Below are 27,167 nucleotides of genomic sequence, written 5' to 3' on the forward strand. Positions count from 1 at the left end.
GTGCACATAGATGTATCGATACTTTCCATCAATGCTACTAGAATTGAAAGGAGTTCAGCGCAGACAACTCATCGAAGCAACTTCGAGAAAAAAAAGATGGTTGAGTTATCGCTGCCTTGTTACCCGCACTCCAAGGTCTCAACCAAAAATAGCTCAAAATGTCCGTTCTAAGGAATTTATAGGTCAGTATTGCGCGCGCGCGTGTGTGTGTGTGTTTGTTGCACTGCACCAATTAAAATAAAAAAAGTTGCGTCTGACTGGGGGTCGTGGCGCCGCAGCAGGGTATGACGCCAGGAATGCCGTAAAGGACAGTCTACAGAGTGAAGATGCAATTTATTTATCACTTTGGTAGAGTCACAAAACTCACGCTTTCTCACTCGCTCTCTCTCTCCTCTCCATCTCTCCACCACCCTCCCATCTTTTTAAAGTTGGATTGCAATGTCCATTGAAGAGGCGCCGTCAGTCAAAGAGCCTTGCTCATTCAGTACCCCCAATCAATCAAAGGAATAGGGGATCATTCCCCGAACAGCCTTTGAATTCAAACAAAACAAAGACTTTCTTCCCTCTGGATTCCACCAAAAGGTTTCTCCTCAGGTCCCATATATACTCAGTAGCACTTTCTGACTTGTTTTCGGTTAGGTGTTTGTTTTAGGAACATTTTGACGTCTCGAGTAGGTAGAAAGAACACTCCTCTATGGAAAAATGAAGAGAAATGAAAACCTTACACTTAAATGTTTAGTTGAGGAGCATGGTACAGTAAGACCCTAGAAGGAAGCACAAGCTTATGGAACAGGTTTCAGCCATGTCGAGGTTCAGACCAAATTCGCTTACTCTGATTTTCCTGGGGTCACTTCAGAGTTCTATAACGTAATCACGTGAGCATCCGCTGAGAGTCATCAATTGTTCGCATTTTGCTGACTAGTTCTCTCACAAGTTGATGAAATCCACTGCAAACACATTCAGTCATGGGAACACCTGCAAGTAGTAAGTGATTAAAGTCCGTGTTCCTGTTTATCCTACCTTACACGCAAATCAAATGAAAATACCGCGTTGTATTATTTTGGTTGTATTTTAAGCATCTTTGGGGCGAACTGGTTTGCTGCCCTGCTCCAAAATGTGAGCTTAAAAATGTATTCTTCCGGATCAAAATTTCACCAAAGAGGAACCACAGACATTACAATTTTATATTATTTTGTCATTGCATGTGGTTTAAAATGCTCAGTATATGTATTTTTGCCGTAATTGTAGTAATTTGTTAGATTCCTGTCATGCACACATTGTCATAATGGTTGTATAATACATAATACTCAAATGCTGAGTGTATGAACATGTTGGTGAAAAAAAAAGATTGGTTTGAGGACGACTAAAAACTCTTCCCATACAAACTTCCACAAACTTCCCATAGGTTATTGGGTGAAATAATTGCTGTCGCAGTGCATGGGGCGCATTTCACGGTGCGCGCGGAGTGCGCCCGACTCTCAGCGGTAATTAGAGAGCTTTCCCGACCCAGGTGCATCATAACTGGATTAGCCGCTGCTCAGTGGCGGGAGGAGCCGCATCACCACAGGAGAAACAGGGAGGAATATTGCGAAATAAGGGCAAGCACTGGCAATTCATTTAATCTTCTACTGACATTCGACTGAATGCGCAGGAGTGTGGGAGAAATACTACTACTACTACTACTAATAATAATAATAATAAGAAGAAGAAGAAGAAGAATGATAATAATAATAGTTTTTGCAGAGCGGACTTATAATACAGTATACAATTAAAAACACTTGGCAGTGCCATTGAGAGCTGATATGGCCTTGTGTTGAGAGTTGAGACTCTCTGGGCTATGTCGGTATTTTAGAGGTTTGCTCGACTTGACCCACTGAAACACAAGACAAGATAGTCTGGAATCGACTTTAAGCGATTAAAAGTAAACTCTCGGCCTATAATTTGTCTTCTCTGGTATCTAAGAGTTAAAACACTGTGGAGAGAAGCGCTTGTGAGCATATTCATATACATTTATTAACAAGATTGAAAGGTTCCCCGCTGCCAAAAACAATCACAATTAACATGTGACTTTTTCTAGATTGAAGGGCAGTGCAAATGTTGTCTTTGCCCGAATGTGGGAACAACGGGAAATCACAGGAGGCAAAGTACGCAAGAGAATCGGGAATCTTTTCTCATGCGAAGTGAAAGAATATTCGCCTTCGGTGTGTCTTTAAAATCAAAGTGCTTCCCAGTATTGGACCACTGAGAGTGCAATTTAAATGATTATTAGGTGCATGCTTGACCATGATCTTAACATAGCTTTATGCTGATTTGATGTGACGTGACCATGATCTTAGCATAGTCTTCATGCTAATTTGATGTGACCTAACGCTATATCATATTTGAAGACGTTACCTTGCATTTTGTATTAGTTCATCCATGGGTGATTAGCAATGCTAATGTTTTGACTTTTTATCATGTTAAATAGCCATTTTTTTCTCACCTCATTCAGTCACTCATCCAGCATTGCTTAAACCCGACCAAAGTATTCCTTTTAATAAATACGATCACGTTGCTCATATTGCTAAAGGCTGCTTCAGGCAACTGTAAAGAAAATCTTCGTGTAGGCTATAGTTTTATTTAATTTTCTATGTGCACCATCATTTATTGATTTTTATTTTTAAAAGATCAGGCGGTTCAAGAAAATCAATCAAGGTTAAAGGTGATAATGAGGTGCAAGGTGATGATGAGGAGGGGAAGGAAAGTGGTCCGACAAGGATGACTCCACATACAGAAATTACGGGAGGTGGGGGTCTTTTATTACTCCCTATTCAATTACTTCTGAAGTTGGGGCGACATACTCTTAAGATGACGTACAGCTATGAAATATATCTGAGGGTGACGTAATGTTTTAAGACTATATAATTTGATCCACGGCTAAAAGAAATGAATTAAAATTCAGTTATGTGTAAGTATCTAATGAAAACAAACTGGATAGTAAGTATCATAACATTATTGATCGCATTATGTGTAAAACGTGGCTATAGCCATACGTTTTGAAAAATAAGCAAAAAATAAAATGGAAAAAATAAATATAATCAAATGCATCATTCCAAAAGTATAGCAGTGCATATCAATAACGTTTATCTGGTGTTACATCACAGAGTCGAAATGGACGGAATGAGCGGATCTATTATATTGACAAACTTGTTGATTTAGGGACTCGGTGGACTCTGAAACTCTATATTGCTACAAAAAGAGCGATAGAAAAAGAAAAGTCATAATACAAGGTTTGGTTCTCTTAAAGGGACATCGGATCTCCGTGTCAAATCCATTAGTGAAGCAGGAATTCACAAGCAGAAAGTTTGCATGGTGAGCAAAAAAATTAATTGCATCATAAATAAAGATTGAAATATCATTTGGAATACAGACGTGCCTTATTTTGTTTACATACTGAGCAAAATGACTTCAGAATGTATGGCTAACCAATGAAAAGGTCAGAACCCCAGACCCTTTGTCCTTATGTTTTGGAATGACCAATAATTTTTATATTTATTCTATTATTTCTTGAGTTTCTCTTTTTTGAGTTTGAGTTTTTCCAGCGAAGTTCAAACAGAATGTAAACAGGTCATTTTGGACGTTCTTTGAATTACTTATAAAGTATAAGTAACTATTAAGCACAGATTTTTTTTAAGACAAACGAGGCCTCTTTTTAAGTGTTCATGTTTCTTTGAGACACGGGTTGCAGAAAAAGACAACTGCGTGCAGTAATACTTATATACTTCGTACTTCAATACATATATATTTTTAAGTGCTTAGAATATTATGTCAGCATTCTAATTCTTCATTTGATTCGAGACACGTGGGCAGTAATGTACGCCAATCTAAAAGTTAGTTTCACGTATGTGTCCTTTTTTTAACATGATGGGGGAAGAAGCACTCTGAATTATACATCGAATGAAATAAACCAGTCCAGGTAAATCCAAAAGGAGACAGAACATTATTACTTTTCTTATGTTACAAATTAAATAATCTTAATTTCAGCATGTCCTTTTTACGATAATTCTTTATTAAAGACAGACAATTGTGCCTTTTACACTATATTGATGGAAAATATTGCTATCACATTGTATAAAATATAAAACATTATTCAGATGAAAGAACAGGCGTTGCCCCTGGAAGTTACACTGCCTTTTAAGACTATGCGATTACTGCATAAAGTGCGACAGTGTCAAACATAGAAGTCGTATTTTTGTCCCAGCAAAACTTCAGTATTTTTACCTTTGAAAATGTAAGTGTGAACTGTATGTAGCGCGTAGCAGGGTGTAGTTCACCAACCATATATCCGGGTTAGATTATCCGGGTGTATTAGATTGTATAGCATAATATTCAGTTAATGGACATACGAGGTGCTGTCTGCTAGAGATATTCGAAAAACAACAAAAGAGTTAGATGTGTTTTTGCCTCGTTACCTGGGTCATTTGTAAAGGACCCTTTAGCGTATAATTTAAGTACATTGAGAGATCTAGATTGCACATTTTAACATTGTATTTTATACTGGTGGTGTTACATATAGCGAAGCATAAGCATGGCGGAAAAAGATCTGAAATATGTATAAACATTTCTAAGCCCATGATATATATATAATTTTTTTTTTTAATTTTTGGTGGGATAGTCCTTGGCCGAATGCAGAAAATTAACATCTCACAATGTCTCCAAATCTAATTATCTTTAATCCGAAGTCTCGGTGTATTACGACGTCATTACTGGTTCTCAGCACTCAATGCATACACAGTTCAACAGGAACAAGTGTAAGTGTTCTACTGGGCAACTGAAAAATAGTATACTTTTTTGTGAGGGAGGAACTTTTGTAACCTCCAATACTATTGTGCTGTGAAAACATTTTGTAGCATATTCCATTAATCTTCACATATATGATAGGAGTGTCCCTAAACAGGTCATTTGCAGTGTACAGTCGATCGCTTTTATAGACGTTTCACTTTGTCCCTGCATGACAACTGTGTTGGCTGTATTGATGTGATTGAACCAAACAACATCATCGTTTAGTATTAATGAACAATATAAGCATTCTTTGAAATATTCTCACAATTTTGTGAAGAGCATTGCTATAATGTTGTTCTGTGGAACATGGGGCTGATACTGTGGAGGATGGTGTTTATTTTATTTTACCAAGAAAATGTGAGAAAACGAGAAAAAAAATCCGCAAATTAAATCCTCTGGCTGATTCCAAGGGTTCCTTTGAAAAGATTAAAGGACTGCTGGTGTTAGTAGTATACTGTGTCCATCTGACTGTTGCAGTATGCACACACCAGGGTATATGCACTGGCTCCTGACAGAAGAGATAGCAGTATGAGGATAGAGAGAAGAATGAGAGAGAGGGGAAAAAGAACAGTGCTTCTGGCTCCCTCCGCAAGTCATTTGTTATCCAGATATTCCAGGCTGCTCTGATTATCAACAAGGACCAAGATTATTGGCCTCGAACTGAACCTGGACCCCCCCGGCCTGTGGTTCCTCTCCTGTACCCTCAGGTGAATCTCCAGCAGTGATCTTCCCTCTCATGGGGAGATGGTCAATCTCCAGCTAGTTAGAGATTAACAAATCAGAGACAGGATGGTGATTGAAGCATTCTGCCTTTTTTAAGTAACACTACCTCAGGGCAGCTTGTGTCTTCAATACCTGGTGTGCTAGAGTGATTATAACAATCCTTGGTCCTCCACCCCCACAATCCACCAGCGCTATTGATAATCACTCTACCCCTCTTCGATCCTATTTAAAATATGCCAACCCTTGATGTCCCAGTTCTCTTGAATGTGTGAGATGAGAATCTTGTCTCTGCATCATCACAGCAAACACTCACAATAACAAATTTGATATTTGCATTCTGACTTCTTCTAGATTTCCATACTGTATTCCATTTAAACTGAGCTGGACAGGGATAGGGATAGGGATATTTTGAACCTTGCATGGCCCTTGAAGCCAGCCCAGGTGGAGATAACCAGCACAGCAAAAAGACTCTGTACTTGGACCAAGAGGCAGATTCAGATCAGTTGACTCCACCTATTTAACAGAGGCCAGGGTTGCACTCCAGTCCTCAAGGCTGGGAATGGTTATGATTTTCCTTCTAGGGGCCTTGGAACCATGTAATATTTTCCTGTAAGGTTTCAGCATCCAAGCATGGCCATGTATAATCAATATGTAGGAGTTAGGAGTGCTCCAGTTTAAACCTAAAGGGTGCTGCTGGAAATGGTTTGGGGGGGGGGGGGGGCTCTTTACTCTTGGTCTAGTGAAAATCCTGTTGTGTCCTGGTGTAATGTCAGAGAAATAGTGCTGTAGGAGGTGCTTTGCTTAACATGAGATGATCTGAGATCGCGACTCCCCATGGAAAGTAAGAGCTATGTCTCTACTGCACTTTAAGAGTATTGTTAAAGCACTGTTTTATGTACTGCCTGCTGCTTGTGTGGTACCACATGTTTATTGAAGAATACAATAATGCTTTCATGATAAATGATTTTTTCATCTATGTTGGTGTTTATGGTCTTATTATGTGCATCAATTTAGTATAAGAATGTTCACTAAATGAATGACTTATTTAAATAAAAATGAATCCTTAGTGCACTAAAATTTTATACTTAATTCAATATTCAGGTAGGTATTTACTTATCATTTTAAGATGCATGCACTACAACAATGTATCTTGTAGATTTCACTAAATGCTGAACTGTACTGCTAAAAGGCACTGTGATAAGCAGCCTTCCACACACCTAAGATTAAGATTTTGTTCCAAACACAATCATGGAAATATTATTTTTATTGCATCTCACTCAACACCACTAAGTTGCTTAGCAGATGTCCCAATTCTGTTCTAAAATGTTAGATTCTGTAGCATACAGTTGGATTTTTACTTATCACAGCCGAGGTAAAGTGGGGTACCCCCATCAGCACTGCCGCCAGGATTCACTACTAGTCAAGTGCAAAGACAACATTCTGAAGCCAATGCATGATGTCAGGCAAGCCTATGTGAATAGGCTCAGAACTCTGTATACACTGAAGAATTGGTTTCTGGATTTTCTTATGGTTTGAAATAAAACTTATCAATGCCCAACGGTCATGGTATAAACATCAGGCTCAGTGACCAAATGGAATGGGACTCCTCACAATCTGGACATGTTTCCACTTGTGCTTTACATCAAGAGGCATGAAGCAGTTCATCAATAGCTCTCAAAAAGGATGCATTTTTACAGAATTACTGTGGGACATCATCCTAAACCAAAACGTCATTTGTTTGCAGCCATTTGTTTTCAAATGATTTGCTCTATAGCTATTTCCACTTTTGTAAGTAATACAAAAACGATTACTCACTGTAATTAAACTAGGACAAATATGACCCTGGAATAGAGTTTATTTATTTTTTGCAACCCTCGGGGTGATGATTCAGTGTAACCCCTGAACTTTGGGAAAGTGGTTTCAAAATATATTTAAGATAAAATCTGTTCGTCAGTGAAAAATTGTTTACAAAAATAAAAATGTCACATTCCACTTGTTTAAATTTGTTTATCAAAGTCAAAGCGGCAGAGCAGTTAGCTTGCCTCGAGTGAAAATCGAGAGGACCATGTAGAGAGACGCATCTAAGCTTTGCTTTATTGTCCGCCAGAGGGCGTCTAAAGTGCAGTTGAGATGTTGTAGTGCATTTCCGAGCATTCCATTCCTGAGTCAGAGTCAAAGGGAAGTGGGGGATAGACATGCATTACGTAATTCATGCCTAAAACACATGTCAAACTTCATGAACAATTCATAACACCATTACTAATGTATTTCACATTGTGTTGCATGCAGGCGTCTCCCCTGCATCAATCGGAAAACTGTGTTTCCCTTGCGCCTCAACCGCAACATAATTGTTTCGCAATTTGTACCACAATTAAAAAAAACTGACCATGGACCGTAAAAAGTAAGGGAAAGGAAAGCATTTTCAGGTTTTCTTTATTACTGAAATTTGTTTATGTATGTTAACATCACATACTTTACAGTTCAGTGTGCAATTACAATTGTACCCTCACAACGACTATAGTTTCGATGCTTTGTGTAATACGATCTTTTGTAGAAGCATCCAGTCATAACTGAAGTATTTACTATGGAGTAAATACTATTCAAACTGAAAAAGGAAATGGAAAGCTACGAGCATCATAGTAGGAAGATATGGAAAGGGGTGCCCACTAGTGTACAGTTCAATACATAAGAGGAAGTGCATCACCTGAATCTCAAAAGGCTGTTCATTGCGGGTTTCTGTCGTGAAACTAGATAGAGTTACTTGCACTCAAAAGCTGTGGGTAAAGCGGATACAAACAAGCCTACTTTCATCACCTTTGAAAGACAGCTAGTTGTAGGTGGAGCATATTCATAAGTATAATTTGGCTACTAAAGTGCAGCGAACCTAGCATTATTTTTATCTTCTTGGTTCATTTTTCATAATGTACCCAAATGTGTTTCCAACAGTGACGACTACCGTTTGGCCATCGGGAAGACCTCGTTCTACTTTGATTTTACCGATTATGAACAGAGCCATTTACTAAATGTAGACAATGGGGTCGTTGGTTTGGCTCAATATCGCGCATGTCTAGCACATAGCCTCTCATTTTGAAGTGCATGGATCAGCTGATAAAGAGGGCCAGAGAACAGAATAGGCCTACGCCTCCCATATGACTAAATCTGCAGAGAATCTACGCGTCAGTGATCCAAAGAAAAATCAATACGGTATATCAATATTTCCTTTCAGACTTAGACCGTAAGAACCTAAAACGCCAACAGGGGGCGTAGATTTGACACACCTGCCACACACAGTTGTTCTGCCTATCTCAATGATAGTAGCTGTACACAAAATGAACACACCTCCAGAAACTTGTTTTAGGGACTGGCCGCGGAACGGCGTGAGCCATATATGGAAAACAAATCAGAAATTCACGTTCGTGTTCATATGAGACGCTTTCCCAAGATCAGAAAACATACATACAACTCTCAGAATGTCTGTTATAACCCGTCACTTCAAACCAAGTTTCTGATCACAAAAATGAATTTAATTATATTTGATCTCATATATTAATTTCCAATCTGAAAATGAAAATTCAGCAAATGTTTGCTCTGTACAAACACACGCAGTAATATCTTACACTGAAAATGTATATAATAATTCCAGTATCGAATATGGAATATTATATATTATATATGTTGACAATACAATAACAATGATAAATACAGATTACTTTTATTTGCATGTGTTCTTGGTTATTAAATGGAGGAGGAAAATATCAAAATTCACAATGAAAACCCACACAATACATACATCTATTGATTATAATTGAAACATGTATAAAATTAGTTGCGTCTCACCTTAAAATTCAACATTTTGAGCGAATGGCATTCGAGCATTTGGAAATATTTTCCAAATAGCATGATTAGACATTTCGAGGCCATACTGGATACCCTACAAGATTACGGAGCTGCAAGATTAGAGGAAATGGGGACGTGGGAAGAATAAGACACAAACAAACACAGTAAGAGCCATTTGCCATTAGGCGTTCCGTCTGCTTGAGTTCGCCGTAGACGAGCGGCCGGTCTCGTGCTCAGGTCTGTATTTCAACCAGCAAATCAGCCACGTGACAACAACCGAAAACATGGCCAAGATGCTAGCTACCGACAGACAAATAGGGCCCGCTGGCGAGGGGGGGTTGTTGTGATTTTGCACGAAGATGAGGCCCATGAACAGCAAAACGAGCATGGACAGGAAGGAGAAAATCACGCAGACGCAGCCCGTGGTCAGAGCGACGCGCTTGCAGTTTTGGCAGCTCTCATAACGCACAGAGTCTTGGGAGACTGTCGTGGCGGTGGACACAGTGGTAGAGGGGGTTGCCTGGCTCAGAGCCGCTCCTGTCGCTTCTTCGCGCCGGAGGGCAATGAGAGCGGGATGTAGCGGCGGCGGGTAAGGGGGTAAGCTGTCCTGAGGAAGAGGGTCCGATTCGATATAGAGAGGGAAAGCTTCCGTTACTTTCGTGTTGTTGGGCAGGTTTTGTATCCGGTAGTCGGGCACTGGTGTCCTGTGGCGACACACAGGGCAGCTGATGCGCCATGGTCGGTCCTCGCGGAGGTGCAGTGTATGCAAGCACTCCTCGCAGAACGTGTGCAAGCATTCCAAAATCTTTGGCGCGCGGCGGTCAAGGTCGAAATAATTGTAACATATTTTGCACTCATACTCCTCATAAGGAAAAAGCGTTGCACCCTGCGTTTCGGCTCCGCTAGCTGTTAAATTAGCCTCTGCCATGTCATCTTTCGCTGTTCACATGCTCACACAAAAGACCTTCCTGTCGAACGATGACGGTCTACATTCACTCTTGCCGAATGCGCCATCCTCCCCTTGTTTACATTATATGTCATTGTTATTATTTTTAAATCCCCATGATATCTCGTGTGAAATACACAGCCGGCCGTCTCCTTCGCTCCTTCGCCGTTTTGATCCTCCCGTTAAATATTAAACGAGACTGTTTTTACGCTTCGGGAAGGAAAACCGGTGATGTAATGCCGGTGGTTTCAATGCGAGGGTTTATCCGCCTGTGAGTGGATCTTGAGGACTGCCCGCAGAGAGGAACACAGAGACGACAGTCTGTACATGGCTCACGGTTCCTCTGGCGCAGCTTCACCGACCCCCTCGGGTTCTGTGAAGACCCTGTTTACAACTTACTCGAGATGAGAAAAGGCAGATGAGAGGAAAATATTAAAATCATAAGGCTTCTCGCGCGCCATCAAAAAAAAATCTCAGACAAAGGGTTTCTTTAATTAAGTTAAGGCTGCATCATGAGGTCAAACTACGGGCTTATGAGAAAGGGTACAGTTCAAAGGATGCTCTTCCATTATCGTTTGTTTTGACTTCATTATGTGAAACAGCAGAAAAAATGCACGTCTGTATTTATTAGTCATTTAATGGCTCGATAACTGGGCTGTATTGAATTGGACAAAAATAATGGACGGTTCCTTTCCAGCTGGCATACTGTTAACATACCGTTTAGCAGTATTCTTAGCCTGAACAACTTCACTAAATACACAGAAGCCAGTAATTTGTCATTCTCATTGCTATGGAATTGCAAGTAGTGGAAAATCACAGCTTGTGATTGTAGAACAGAACTGGATCTCAGTTCACTGTACTTGGTAAAATAAAGGTGGAATAAAAAAATGTAAAACACTGACACATTCAAGGATGTTTAACAACACTTGCATGTGTTTCTGTATATTTCAAAATATCTCTTCTTATCACATATGTATAATGGAAAAATTACATTGTTGCAGATGCCTGCCAACACAAATTGTCTTCCCAGAACATTGACAATGTCTGCTTTACAAACATTGAGATGATGCAGCTTTCACATGCACCTTTTATTTTACAAATTAGCATTTACACGACAGAGGATGCATACAATCTACAGTCTTAATGTGTAAAACTTGTCGCATCAGATTAAAGGCCAAATTGTACATACTGATGGAGAATGATATTATGCTGTGGAGTGCGATGTTAGACCTGGTTGTAAGCACAAGTGGGATAGTCGTACTGTTGAGCCATTACCAAGCACCACCAAATTAATGAACAACATCAATTTGATCCTTAATAAAGCAGGAAAATATCAAACAGTAAATTTAATGTAACTTTTGTGTTGTTTCCTCACTACATGTTTGTGTTGATTTGAAGTGTAAATTGTTGCCAGTGTTTGTATTGCTTACAGCACATTTTGTGTTGATTGTAAGACAAAATTTTCAAGATGATCTTTGATTCACCTATACTAAAGCTGTGTTAAAAACCCTGGCCTTGGAACAAACAAAGGTGGAACAAACTCTTTAAAAACAGGTTTGTAGAATCCAAATAATTTCGTATAATGACAATAGTAACTGCATTCATAAAAGATCCACACAGCCTTGCTGTGCATCATTTAGGGCTATTCCCACTCAACCCTCTGTAATTGCAGTTCTCCCTCTATTCATTCATTGCTGGACACATTCCTGAAGTGAGGGCACTCAGTCTACCATAGCGCATTGTCCTTACCATTAGTTAACACATTTCAGCAAGTATTACTTTTTCAGTTGTTATAAAATATTTTATTTTCAGCTACAGCCAAAGACATAAAATGCAAAAAAAAAAAAAAAAAAAAAACAGTGATAACCTACTTGCTTAGATTCATTGCTGTGCTTAACAATGTTATCTTTCCTGATGAGAAGATAACTCAGTAGTTTTATTCTGGTTAAAACTGTAATGATACAGCACTTCATAATGATAGCACTTCATTAACATGTTTCTCTGAGTTTTTATTTAAATTTCACTGTCTGAGTTTTTACAAAAGAAGTACTTCTGTCAAGAGAGAAATTCCCTGGCAGTTGCATTTCATTTGCAACTGTGGACCGAAAGTGTTTGCCAAAAGCTTTTGAATAGGGGCTTTTATATAAAACAGGCATATATTCAAACTCCATACTTTAGTGCAAAATGAGATATGAAGGGTGTGTGACAACACGTAACAGCAAGAAGGGAAACAGTTTTGCTTTATTTCTGTGTCTGAGTGGAAATTAAAGTAGGGCTAACCGCCCATAGCAACAGGCGCGCTTCCCCTAACGACCAATTTCAGAAGCGTATTAGTCGGGCTTTACGACAGCTCGGCACTTTCAGCTCACACCTGTCCCAGACCGCACCTGAGCACACACCTCCACCTGCGATGCGAGAAGGGCGGAAAAAACGAACAGCTGCAGTGGGTGGCGCACAGAAGTGACAATCTCGTGCTTCATATAATTAATTAAGGCAGCAATGTTAAAATTAATTAGACATCTGCAAGATTCAGAGCTGGTCGCTACCTTCCAAAGGAAATGCGGTCTTTTAATAAGCGAGGTAGAGCATCAGGGTTGTGACCAGACGCACTTGGCCAAGAGCTACAAAAACCCGGACGCGACTGACAGCCACGGACTGATTCGAAAGCGGTGTGTTAACGGGCATACAAAGAAACAACAGATTGCTGCAGAAGAGCACGACAGCAATTCAAATTATAAATATGAGGCCAATGGATATGAAGTGGTTGTAAGTATGCATTCAACAATAGTTAACTTATATGTCCTTGCTGGTAAGATGTTAAGACTTTACTTGTGATATCGCAAACCACTCCTTCAAGTTTAACCTGAAACAAAGATTCCAACTGACTTTTCCCGTTCCACAACCTGCTTAAAAAGGAAGAGATGATATGGTACAGATGGTCACATTGATCGTCGGTGCCTTGATTTTTAACTCGCTCATCTTTCTTTTCATCCATCGCAACTATGTAACAACTCAGTTGGTACTTGGCAAGAGTTTTTACGTGAGGTCTCCATACACGCCTCCAGAACGAATGTATTTATATCAGCTAAGAACCTAGAGAGAGAGAAAAAAAAACTGATTTGCACAATGCTAATGTGTCCGTTTTCCATAAAGTGTTTTTAAGTTAGAATAGAAAGTGACATCTGCACCATTAGGTAATATCGAACAGATTCGCCAATATGCACTGAGTGGTCGTGCGCGCTTGGCCCTTCTCTGGACCAGGGGCTTCAAGTCCAACCGCACACACGTGGTTTTGCTTAGTCTCCTTGTACATTCCATCGGCCTTCCAGATGGGGACTTCCGGCAAGGACATTGCTTGATTTCCGCCCCAAGGCTGTGTAAGGCTGTCCAGTCGATTTCACATCAAACATTCCTGCTTGCTTCGATTTAAAACAAATGAGCGTAGCAAAAAACGATATTAACATGCTTTAGATGTTAATTTCCAATTGTAAAAAAATCTGTTGTTCGCACTGCATTGCAGATCCCTGGTAAAAAGCATATTGCGTTTGATGACCAGAACCTTACGGATGAACCCATTCAAATCTGGAGAGGGCTGTAGGAACTCACTTGCACAGATGAGTTAGTGCTGCTGATGTAATGCACTGGAAAGGGAAACATTAAGAGTGTTCATGCACTGCTCCTGTGGACCTGCACACTTATTCATGATAGGAGAGAACCCCAGAAAGTATGCATTGTATTTGAACTAATCAGTCTTGAACTGTTTTAAATAGTGGCCAAACATTATGAAATTGCCATATGTCAAAGCTTACAATAAGTAGTAAGAGAGAGAACCATAGAAATCTAAAGGATTGTAGAAGTCTTCATAAAAAGAATAAGCTACCCAGAGAGATTCACCTGGGAGTGGAGATGAATGGTATCAATGCTGTAACAGGATGCAGTTGTTCATAATGGCCCTACCATAATGATGCCATCCTCAGTCCCCTATGCAGGCTATTCCTGCGATATGTAATTATTGTGGTAATCTCTAGGCAGATTTACATTGGCGTGCAGTTTGACCACAGCAGAACTATCGGTTTTGTCACTCCTGTACCCTCCTCCTCCTCTCCACCTGTAGGGTTCAATGCAACCTCAGTATGAGGTGAGGAACTTCCTGTTCTACTACCTGTTCCTGGTTTCTGCTAGTCTGGGACAGGAAGTTTTCTACATCTCCTTCCTCCCCTGCATTCATTGGAATCTTGACCCCTTCCTCTGTCGCCGACTGGTCAACATGTGGACTGTGAGTATTTCTGTCAACCCAGATACATCTGTGTGTATGTTTGTGTCACTGTCAATTCAACATCATCTCTGCAGTCTTAAACAATAAAAGCGTTGAAATGCACACATTGAATTGATAGGATGTACGATAGCATTTAAACTGGCACATGGTGCACGTTAAATGTATCTTGTTACAATACTTATATTTGGTAATTGATTAATGGTTAGAAGCTTGTTACATGGGGATAAGTCAAGTTATGGTTGAGCATTGTGGTAGTGAACAGGAGCACTAAATGGGCATTCTGAATATATGTTCAATGTAAAATGAGAACACAATTTTAGTCAACATGTAACAGTTATATTGGAAAACATCTAGTTAGATAATTGGTATTAATGTATATTAGTAATAATGTGTATTTTTGACTGTGCCCGAGACCCATATGTAGTTGAGGAAAAAGTTCAGTTCTCTGCCCCTTCCACTTGGAATGGGTTGCAGAAAAATATGAAATGAGATATGAAAGGATATGAGGAGGTTGCTTCTTTGAATTACCTTAAAGTTAGGGTTAAAATCATGGCTGAGAACAAAATGGGAGCCTGTAAATGTGTTCAGCCTTAAGTGGCACCACACCTCACAACTTGACATGTGAACTGATGTTTTCTTTTAAACTGCTGTTCCTTGTGTTTTACATTGTACATGTATGAAACTTCATGTGCTGCTATTTTTGGTAAGTTCTTTTTTGAAAAAGAGACTTTTGACCTCAGTACGACTAACGCGGTAAAATAAAAGGTTAAATAGAAAATAAATACACAAACAAACGAATTAGGTTTTTTGGGAGAGGTTTGGTGAAATTTCCTGCCTTGGAGCTGCTCTGGCTCAGAGGTCTACATAACGCATGACCAGCATCTGATGATGATGATGACTGACTTCCTCCTCCTCTCCCAAACTGTAACACGGTCCCCAGGGGATAAAAATGGGCTTCGTCAGGCCAGCAGACGGTTCCATTTTTGCGTTTTTTTTTAATTCCCATTCCCTCAGTGTAGCAACAAGGGTTGGCGTCATCTGGTCACACGAACAGAGAATGCTGAAAAATAATGCAGCTGTTCAGTGGATCTGCACAACATAAGTCACACATGACATAAAGAAGCAGCAGTCATATGAGCCTGTTCTCTTTGAAACCAGTATTCTTCCTCTTTTTTTATGTTCTCAACAGAAATTGTACCCTTTAAGAGCAAATTGTCTTGCTTAACCTTTTCCTTCAAAGGCTAATGGAATTATGTTTCGTTGCGCATCAATGAGATGAAAGTGCATCAGTCGCTACTTGTCGGACTTCATCTATAGTGGTAGCCCACGGCTTCTCCTTTACAAGCTGCATGGTGATTTTCCAGTTGTTTTTCTTATTTTGCATGGCATTGCAGTGCTTTAAAAAGCTGTTGAATTTCATGCTCCTGGTGTTGAGGGCACCAGCTGACGCCTTGCTAATTAGGTGCTAATTAAACCATCGCTGTTTGACAGGCCTGTCCACAATGACATCCCTTCTTCCACCTCTCAGTCCTGCTTCTGCTTGGGCTCAAACTGACATCATTCACAAGGGACAATGTGCTAGGGTAATGACTAACATTACCGAGTATCAGGGCTTCCTCAGAGCTGACTAGCGGCTGTTACATAACCTTCAACACTGCAGCAATATTTGCATGCTGTGTATCAATGTCCAGGCAATATTGTTTAATGTTGTTTTAATATCTATAATAGTCCTGAGTGCTGGGTTCCCCACAATTGTAGGAGAACATATGTTCCTTATGAAGGCACCATGGAAAAAAGAACTGGAGACCGAGACAATCTGTCCATTCCATTTCATTTCTTTCCAATGTTTTGTTAGTGCAACTAGTATGTCCTCAATGGGGTTGAAGGATAGAGACTAGTTTCATTGCTGCTTTTATCTGGCTTTAATCCATCTTTTATGACACCACATTCACATGTTTTTTTTATATCTATTCTTTACAGCTATTACATCTGTAACCTTTGTCTATCATGTCTCCCATAAGTGAGTGAAACCCCAACCTTCAGGGTCATTTCCAGTGGCTACCAATAAATTATATCACATATCATATTATATATCATTTTTTTACTGAATTTCTCCTTTGTAATCTTCCAATCAACTTAGAATTCTATTCTTGGGTGCAGTGAAGTAAGTCCACAATAGATCAGATGGAATTTTCAGAGTATTGCATATCTTGCTATAATGATGGTATCTTAATGTTTAAGAGATGCATTCTGCATTATTTAGACAGTATCTCACAAAACCAGACAAGCTATGGGCTAAACTACACATTTGGCCAATCAGCTTATCAAACTGCTTGATTAGGCCTGGTGTATGGGTAATTATAGAATGTGAAATACACGCTTACAGAGTAAATAAGATTATGTGTAATCTTCTACAAGACAGACTGGATTTAAGGCAGGATGCTGAGATGCCATTTGCAGCTAGCAAAGTAAGTATTCTACATTCGAATACACAGCAATATGTGAAGATGCAAGTCTCAAGACCTCCGCAGCGTGCAATAATCTTCTTTGGGTGTAGAGCCCAAACAACTACAGCCATGACAGAGCTCTTAAGGAGGATCACACAGAGACATAGTTAGAATTCTTTGTGTCTTCTCTTTGAGGAAGAAAGTCATGGAGGAGACAATGGCTGTCCTTGTGTACCATCACAATGGACGCCTGTGTCTCCCACCATAGCTGACCGAGGTGAGTGCCTCTGTGTGTGTTCAGAGCATAAACAACCACCGACCCGCTCTCGATATGGTCTCAACCCGGTGACGGAGACTACCGCCCAGTGAGGGGGTGCCCCCAGTTGGTCACGTGTCAGTAGAGCTTGGTAGAATAGGCTGCTGCTCTATATGTCTAGCTGGATGGATGGAAGGTGAGCAGAAGGATATATGTGAATGTTTATGGAAGGACGAAAAAGAGAGGGAGATGAAAATGTAGAATTCAATTTGTCCTTGATGTCATTAGTTATTTATCATAGGTAGTGATGCATTCACTAGACACCTGCAGTAGTGTGCCCTTACAGCCAACAGAAAACTATTCTACTGTATGTTCTATCTTAAGTCCTTTCCATTATGGGTTTACACATATAGTGGCATGTCTCCTTTGACATGAAGCTGCCCCATTTCCACACAGCAGCTCTGTGACACATAATGACCCGCTTCTTGCTAGTGCCTGAGGGCCCAGTTTGCAGGTTGAACTCTGGCTGCTCCAGACAGTCAATACCCCCACTCCCCACTTCATTAACACTTGGGAAGTGTGCGTGTGTTGGGGTTAGACATTAAACCTGAGTTCTGTTGTTCAGTGCTGGGTCTGCCAGCCATCTTGTCAAAGGTTGACCTTTTTATTGACCCATCAGTGCTTGGCGTTCCCGCACTCCTCCACTCCTCTCTCTCTCGGCTGGCCTGGGGCAAACTGCAGCCCCTGCTGTGGAGCAGGAGTTATTCAGGGTTCATCGTCCCTTTCAAACCAGGGCTGGAGCATCACAGGGAGCTTACTGTTACCCTCAGCGCTAGCGTGTGAGAACGGTCACCACCACATGACAATAACACAAAAACAACTTGATGTCACAGCAACTCATGGCCGTTCGAATGCAAAGAAGAATACGGATAGTGCTTACCCACAACGTTGCTCAAGTTTGTGCCCAAAGCATATTTATTATGTAATTTAATGCATGGGAAAGAATAGCTCTGCATATTTATGTGATCAAAAAATATGACTTTTGACTCTTTGTTGTGGGAGCCAAAAATCCTTACTGGCCACAGTCCAGAGTGCTGCTCAGGGGTAGGCTTATATCAAAACTTTCTGCCACAGGATATCCACAAATGGAACATATGGCACCAGAGCATTCCATTTAACTCCTTTTAACTTTATTATGTCAGCCATGATTCAGAGGAAATCCAGTAAAAGAAGCTGACACATGGGGACCTGTGTGATAAGGTAGCTGTAATATGACATTGGCAGAGGTGTCGTCAACCATCCTCATGTCACCTGGTGTTGTATCCAGCTGATGGAGGTTGGGTCAGTGTTTGAATGTCTGTACTGTGAGCTGTGACAGTTGGCAGAGGAAGTGAGGCAAACTGAGTGAAAAGGCTCCTGAGACCTTGGTAGGATCTGTTATAAATGCTTGCACTGCTGGAAGTCTTTAGGAACACTTAATAATCCTGACTTCAGCTCTTTCACATACATTTACTTCCCTCTTGCTTAATGCTGGTACATGCTGGGTAGTTGCCTAGGCTAGAAAAATGATATTGTGAGACATTGGATGAACCACTTATTGGTATTTGGTTAATTTTTCTCTGTCTCTCTCTCTCTCTCCTCTATAATCTTCTTCAGATCTTTTTATGTTAACACTGTGGTTGTGAGGCATACAAGGACAGCAGCGTTTGTACACATTTATCTTTTATTGCCATGGTTACTTTAACACTTGCTGATTAAATCTGTCTCTCACCACCCCAGGGACTGTAATAACAAGTGATCTATTGCCTCTTCTATTTCTGCTCGCTATGTCAATTAGGAAAGGAAAATCACACATTCTGCATTTTAAGAACTGAGACCCAGGAGAAATACTTATTGTTAACGGTAGAATTAAGATTAATTACACCCTCTTAGCTGCACTGTCTGAAAGTGTCCTTTCCATTAATACTGGTGAAGGAGAGCTGAGGTCGCAATCCGCCCGCCTCCCTCTCCACAGCAGTCATTAATTAAACATAACCCCAATGCTTAAAATACACCTCTAAAAGCGGAGAACCTCCAGTTTACTGCCAGACCCCAGACAATCCCAGACTACAGACTGCAATGACTTATTCATACTGCAGTGGTGATGGTGCACTTTCCTTCGCAACAGGGAAAATCACATGTGCCCTTTTTATAGTCAGTCTCTGTGACTGGTTTGCAAGCCTGGTATATGAAAGTACAATGAATATCATTTAAATGTGATAATATATTGTTTGGGGTTTCTATATCAATCCTGTCCAACTCTGTGTACTCCCACATGTGTAAGACACAAAGCACATTAAATGGCATCTGCACTGGCATTAGATCTGAATAGAAAGCGTTGCATTACAGTGAAAGGAGGCAGTGTGCTTCTTGACTGGCTTATACTTACATAAGGACTGAAAATTTTGTTGATACAGAAAAGCTTGGGGAAAAAAATGGTTGTTTTACACATACCCTTTCCTCAACCACACTCTGCCTCCCTCTTAGGTGGTGATGTATATTGGCCAGGTGATGAAGGATGTTTTGAAACTGCCGCGTCCACTCTCGCCCCCTGTGGTAAAGCTGGAGACACGCGTGAATGCAGAATATGGCATGCCCTCCACCCACGCCATGGCTGCCACAGCCATCTCCTTCACCTTCCTATTCAGTGCCATGGACAGGTTCCAGGTGAGTCTGCCACACCCAGAGCTGCCTGCTGTAATGACACAAATGTGTGCTGAAATAATTACTGAGGGGGTGGGGGGGCAGGAAGGCAGGTAAGAGGGATCTATTTAATACATAAAACAGTCATGCAGAGCATCCCAAAACGGAGACAATGCTCTGACAATGACAATGAATGAAAAATCATATTGCAGAATGCTTCCAGCGTGGAGGAAATGACACTTGTATTCTGACCACTGATTCAACAGATAGGAGAGCAAATCAGAACTGACCTATATAAATGATGTATGAGCCAAGTAACTATTAATAACAGCTATGCAGCCACTTTATAGCAACAATTTCATCTGAAATTTAATAAAATTATTCAAGCAGGCTGTATTCATAAATGAAAATGTTCTACTGAGAAACATGACATTGACTCACCTTTCTAACAGAAACATGAATAGATAAGTGGCAATGTGTGAAGTGTGCTCATATGTACTGGGCAATGACATTAGTTTTCAGCACTATGAAATTTTCACAATTATGGATTGAAACAAGAGCATTCCACTACTATGCAGCTTGTGGAAATTCCACAGGCTGTAAAATACAAGTTTCACTACTAAGGCAGCAGCCTCTCTGTCCAAAAGCCCTCTGGGAGCCCTGGCAAGTTGCTGTGCACAGCACACCATCCTATAGACAGAGAGCAGACACTCACACTCACTTTTGCTATTTTATGATGACTAATAGATTACAGGTATGTATTTTATTACTGGAGAGTGGTTCACCAAACAGGTAACAAAGGTGATATTGTCAATAGATCACAGCTAGCTATTCAGAAATGTTATGTTTTTTCTTTTTGAGTACATTTCTGGGCTTTGCTATTACTACTGCTGTAAAAAAAATAGTGTTCCACAAGCTCAGGAAATATAGCTAGTTAGCAAGGTAGCCAGTAATATGTGCTATTCAGATAACAAGGTATTAGCATAGCTAATTCACAGCAAGCTCAAAATAAACCTTTTATTAAATGGCTATTGAATTAGGAAAACAAAAGTAGATACAGCATATAATGTTATTGGTTTTGATGTAATGATCTGGAATTTTAAAGAATCAAAATATGAAAGCAACTTTGAAAATTATACAAGGTAAACTCTATGTGAGGTTCAGCATTTCCACAATCTCCTACTTTGACAGGTTTATCACATGAGTGTGTGGTAGTACAGTACTGTATGTGGTACCAGATTAATGGTTTTAGACTGACAGCCTTCGTCCATCTGGCTGCTTGTTTGGGAAACAGACTGGTCTGTCACAGCCTGCGTAGCTGTGGATCCTGGCATGTCCTGGGCCTGACTCAGAGCGTGCCCAAACTCAGGGCTTGGGTCCCTTCTGTCCAAGACCCCCTGGAGCTGCTGATTTAACAATGAGCTCCAGTTGGGGGCAGTGCAGGGTGGGTGTGGCAGAGTCGTCAGTCACCATCAGTCAACCAGTGCCCCTCCCACTCAGCTGCTGACTGTTCCTCTCAGTTCATCATTGTCACACATTCTTCACTGGCCTGTCAAAGGAGCAACCAGGGGAGAGTTACTTAATCAGTCCACCGATGAAGGAGGAAGGACGGTGCATGTCATCCTTGTCCTCTGGCTTTTGAAGTTGACGTATGCATGTTCCACTCACTTGGTATCATGGGGGGTTTCCCTGGTGAAACACACACACACACAGGTGGAGTTGGAGGCCTCAGGTTTTCTGTCTTGTAGTATCAATAAGACCAACTTAGTCACGTTATATGTATCAACAAGTGATATTGCAGCATCTTCCTCCACCTGGTAGTAACCCTTACTACCCTTACTAACATGATAACCCTTTTTAGAATAAAAATAAAACATGAGCATAATTTTCCCTCTCAGTTGCAAGATTTATCATGAAGTCCTTGTGAGAGATTGAAAAGGTACAGTGACTATATATGTACTTAACACAGACTACTGGTTTACAGTGACAATGACAGACTTGCTTTACCGCAGGGAAAGCAACATAACTGTAGCCTGTTTGCAGATGGCCATCCCTCTTTGGTTTTGCATACTGTAGCCTCAACTGTATGGTTATGAAAGGCTTGTGTCTCTCTTCTCACATGTTTGCATACAGACTTTGAATGTGTGTATTCATGTGACTGAGCCATTAGCATGGCCCTTTGTTAGAGCCCCCAGGGAGACAGTGGAAGCTTAATGGCACCCTGGAAATGTCAGACCATGATGACAGCAGGCCAAATTGTCACCGCTGCTCTGGGTTCAGGGAGGACAGTACTGACGTGTGCGGAAGGGGAAAATGACTAAATATAGTCGTGTTACTAATAGCAACAATGGCGGTAACAACGTGGATCTTATCAGTTGTAATTTAAGTAACATTAATGCTTATGATTGTTATATGCACCTATGCTGTACAGCTGAGTGGCATATGGTTATAATGCTGATGACACAATTTGTTCCTTCTGGAAATATGAAATCAAAACATCAACCCGTTATCAAAAAATAATTTATACCCACATCAAATAGGTTTGATTTGTTATTAATGCATACAACAGCATACTAATTTAAATTCCAGTCACCTCTGTCCTGTTTCTCCTGAGTCTGTGGCTGTGAAATACTCTGTCCATGAGGCAGTTTTCTTTCCTTCTGTGTAGCTGTGAAAAGTTATGTCAGGCAGACTGTCTCCCCTGCCTTTGTCTGTGGCCATAAGGCAGTGTTTGAGGTGGATTTACTGAGCAGACACTGTGGCACTCCCTAGGAGCATGGAGATTTTGCAACTCAGTGCTGACAGAAGCACATATTCTATCTGCATGCAACACACCATAACTTACAGCAAAGGCGAAGCTGTCTCTACCGTCCTTTTCAAAAGTGAAGGCACTGCTCCCCAAAGAATTAGCTGGCATATTGCAGATGGGTTTCGGCCACAAGCCTGTTCTCTTGAAAATGGAAGTAATTTAGTTTCCCTGCACCTGCTTTTTCATGTGTTTGGAGCTTTTGAAAGCCTGGTTTCCCCAAATACATACAGTATGTGCAAGCAACTTGACTGGGTCTTGATAGCATGTGTGTGCGTGTGTGTGTGTGTGTGTGTGTGTGTGTGTGCGCTGTCTCTTGTTGTTGTCTCCAGTATGTATGTTTACCCTTGTGGATCAGAGAGAGAGAGCGTGCAAGTGTGAGTGTGATTCGGAATCACTGAGTTCTTGGTGATCTGAGAGCCAGCTGTAGGTAGCAGAGGTTCCGGGGTGAAAGGCCAGGACAGTCAATCACAGAACTCTCCATAGAGAATCCCTGCTGTCCCACAGCCTTTGTCTGCCGGGGCCTGCAGCCTTTTCATTTCATTCTCTTCATTAACTTCCACTCAATGGTATTCAGATCCAACGGCAGGAACAGGCACAAGAAAGAGAGAGAGAGAGGAAGGGACTCAATGAATATACACGACTGAGTTTCAGACACTCATTGAAATTCGGGAACAAAAAAATAAATAGAGAGAGAGAAAGGAAGAGATGGATAGAGACAGAGATGTCGCAGGAGAGTGAGAATGGGTTAAATAACGCAGTCCATACATCAACCTGTGTGAATGGAGAGTGGTCTGTGAGTGAAGGTTTGTTCCTTGAGAGATGGAAGGAAGGGAGAGAAAGAGTGAAAAGATAAAGAGGAAGAGAGGGGAGGAAAGATGGACGGCATGTTGTAATTGCCTTGGTCTGTCAGAGGGAATGTCTGGCATTTGAAGATGATGACATCATAGTCTATCTCTCTCTTTCACTCTGATAATCATACTCTCAAGAGCTGGGACATACCTGCACATGTCCCTCATCCCTGGAATACACACTGGAAAGCATGAATGAGCAAATGTGTTACACGTTGCGTGCATGACTGTGTGAGTGAATATATAAATGACTGCATTATTGAGTGAATGATTGTATGCGTGCATTTGTGTATGTAAATGATTGTGCATGTATATCAGACAGAGAGATTGAAAGACAGAGAGAATCAGCAATCTCTCATTTATGGTTGTTCCTGTCAGCCAGGATCATCTCTGCAGGGCCTAAACATTCCAGGGCAGGGCAGTAAATTCAACCCCTTGGTGTGACTGTGCCTATTAACCTCAAGGTTTCATATGGATCTTTGTACTTCAAACTGATATGTAGTGTGGTATAGTTAGTTTTAACTGAATTTCTCTAAATAAGATTTGAATGGAAACTGTACCCCTTTTCAGAACTTTAAATATGATTATTGTAATATCTGACGATTTTGCATTTTCAAGCTCTGGCTTGGTCATTTTATATGTAAATTCAGGGTAATGTAACATATAGTGGGTTATACAGTTAGGTAAAAAAAAAAAATGAAGAACTAGGAATATTTTCGTTCCTTAGTTCTCATGGTCAAATAATGTACGAGGTGTTTCATTCTACTCATCTTAAGTTCCCATTAACTTCTCAATGACTGAACAAATGTGGCGCCGTGTTTGTGTCTTCCCTGTACAGTTTCAGTTTGAGGTTGGACTTCTGGTGGCCATAGTGCTGTCCACCCTGGTCTGTCTGAGTCGACTCTACACAGGCATGCACTCTGCACTGGTGAGTCACAGAATAAAGCATATAAACCCCCATGACGCACTGTGGCATGTGACAAAATCACAAATGGCTCATACACAACTTAATTGCATGTTGCTACTGATCAATTACCCTCTGCTATATGTTCAGTTCTAAAACTTTCACGTTTTCAAAGATTTCTTTTCACCCTGTCTGTTTCAGGATGTTATCTGTGGAGCATTGATTTCAGTTGTGGTGATGCTTGTGACATACCCAGCGTGGGCGACCTTTGACCGGCTGCAGTTAACGCACCCCCTCTCCCCGGTAGTGGCACTGGTTCTTGCTCTTTATCTGAGCTACAACTACCCAGAGCTGGACCATTACAGCACCACGCGGGGGGACACCACCATCATACTGGGCGCGGGGGCTGGGTGCTCTGCAGGTTACTGGGTGAACCAGCAGCTTGGGCAGACCTATGAGCCAGAGGGGGACTTCCCCATGCCATTCCCATCCCTGACAGCAGGCGCTCTGGTTTTGGGATGTGCCCGCTTTATGGTGGGCGTAGCCCTGCTGGTGATTACCAGGCAGGTGATGAAGGCCCTTAGCCTGCTAGCTCTCTGTTCCTGGCACGACGTGTCTGTGCACGACGCTGAGGCCAGGCAGAGGAAAGAGATAGAAGTGCCTTACAAGTTCGCCACCTACACCGCCATTGGCCTGGTAAACACAATCCTGGTCAACAAAGCCTTCATTCTTCTGGGACTGGTTTGAAGGAATGTCTTCAGACAAGAAAAAAAAATGCTGTTTGAGTGCATGTGCCTGTTGAGGCACATGAGCAAAGAAGACACTGGTGATAATACTGTGCCTCAACAGAGCCAAAGACATGACTGCCTCAGATCTCTATCACTTTCCTTATTCGGTGAAGTTGTAAAATAAACTGATATATTTATCCCATCAATACAATGAAAAATGAGCTTATGACAAATGTTAAATATTGTTTGTTACACTGTATTTCATATGTGTGTATGCTTATGAATGACTCAGGAAAGCTGTGTTGTGGCGCCTCGATTATGTACAGGGAGGATGAATGCAGTCTTAGCCAATGCAGTGGCTGTGGGACTGAATTGGAAGAATAAAAAGAAATAAAGCAATTATTAGAACCCTTATTTATGTAGCGTTGATTTTTTTTTTTAAATAATAATGCAGAAATCACAGAGAATGAACTTAAAAAGTTCACCTTACTATATGATTAAACTAGGAATGTTCTATTTTTAGTACTGTGCATAGACACGAATTTCAGACAGAGTTTGGGGTTTAGCATCAATGTATCTGAAACAATGTGACTGAGGGGAAAGCCCCACCTTCTCTGAGCCCTTCCCCGCCAGGAAAAACTGGTATGAGAAACGCGGTAGAAACCGGTTTTGTTAAGAAGCTGAACCTGGTTCACATTTGACCTTATAAAATGAAAAAGCAATGAGAACATGATAATCACATGAGGTGCATTAATCAAACCGATCACACAGCCGTGATGGATGTATAACACATTCAAAAGGCACCTGAAGCTGTTGTTTGAAAAATAGTCCATAGCCGACTTAGCAATTGTTGTTGATCATTAGGGGATGTTTACCTTATGGGAACTTGAAATTAATTTTACATGAAGAACACCCTATGGAATGTTTTGTTACAGGATAAGAAGTAATCACTAAGTGAATAGCTGTACAAGGCAAATTTGTGACTGCTTGGCAGGTCCAGTCAAAAACTTAGGTGGATTTTACAGCCAGTGATTTCCACTTCATCACTATTTGTGGAATGCTGCCTCACATGTCAAGTCTTCATAGCTGCGCATTACTGCACATGGGCAGAACAGTTTCTTGCCCTCTTAGGACATCAGAAAGGAGCTTTTGGATAATATTTATCGTACTTAACTCTTCAGCAGTTTCTTACAGCTGTTGCGTTTGATAAAAGGTTGCCTGCTTGCAGCCCTCCCAGCCTTCTGGAATGTCCAATGTGGGGAAAAGGAACATGTATTATGATTATTTTAATGTGCAAAATGTCAGAATGTAGGTTACAATTTAATTTTGCTGTTTTTAACCTTTTTAGCCTTCATAAGTTTGAACAGAAACATGGGGCTTGGCATGAGATAACTGCATGTTGTTAAAAATGTCACATATTAAAACACAAAACAAAAATGTAGTGGACATTGTGCTGTGAACTGTTATTCCATGCCTGTTAATTTCACAAATGGAGTATGCCAGGAAGAAGCAGCCAGGAGGAAGTAGTCTTCACTATAGTAATTATTAGCTGGCTGTGTTTCTGGAGCACCATTTGGTCAACATTTGCAAAACCACATAAACGCCAATCAATACCTTATTTTCTGGACAATAAGTAACTTCTGCTACAATGTTTGGGTAATAAAAACTACCAGTGTGCTTCCAGCAACTTCCCTTATTCTTCCACAACTTGGAAGTGTTGTCACATCATGATTATGGATGTGTAATAATAATGAGCCCAACTACTTTTTGCCCTACCCTAAACCATGGCTGTTCTGGCCTTAGCAGAAGGTGAAGAGGATTACCAATGTGGAACCAGAGCCAAATAACACACAAGAACAGGCATAAATCTGGTCATTCAGATTTTTGTAT

The 27,167-nt window shown here is 40.8% G+C and overlaps 2 protein-coding genes across 2 annotated transcripts; one reads left to right on the forward strand and one right to left on the reverse strand.

The window, feature by feature from the left end:
• Positions 1 to 9,297: 9,297 nt before the first annotated feature.
• Positions 9,298 to 10,605, reverse strand: LOC118783566 (E3 ubiquitin-protein ligase rnf152-B). The gene has a single exon (XM_036537496.1). It carries the CDS (start codon positions 10,307 to 10,309, stop codon positions 9,563 to 9,565), a length of 747 nt encoding a protein of 248 aa, XP_036393389.1. The 5' UTR covers positions 10,310 to 10,605; the 3' UTR covers positions 9,298 to 9,562.
• Positions 10,606 to 12,742: 2,137 nt separating this feature from the next.
• On the forward strand, positions 12,743 to 25,682 carry sgpp2 (sphingosine-1-phosphate phosphatase 2). The gene is made up of 5 exons (XM_036537343.1): positions 12,743 to 13,093; positions 14,442 to 14,603; positions 19,833 to 20,012; positions 24,484 to 24,573; positions 24,751 to 25,682. Exons 1-5 carry the CDS (start codon positions 12,827 to 12,829, stop codon positions 25,294 to 25,296), a joined length of 1,245 nt encoding a protein of 414 aa, XP_036393236.1. The 5' UTR covers positions 12,743 to 12,826; the 3' UTR covers positions 25,297 to 25,682.
• The last annotated feature ends 1,485 nt before the right edge of the window (positions 25,683 to 27,167 follow it).

The sequence above is a fragment of the Megalops cyprinoides genome, chromosome 9 (assembly GCF_013368585.1).
Source record: "Megalops cyprinoides isolate fMegCyp1 chromosome 9, fMegCyp1.pri, whole genome shotgun sequence".
Classification (NCBI taxonomy): domain Eukaryota; kingdom Metazoa; phylum Chordata; class Actinopteri; order Elopiformes; family Megalopidae; genus Megalops; species Megalops cyprinoides.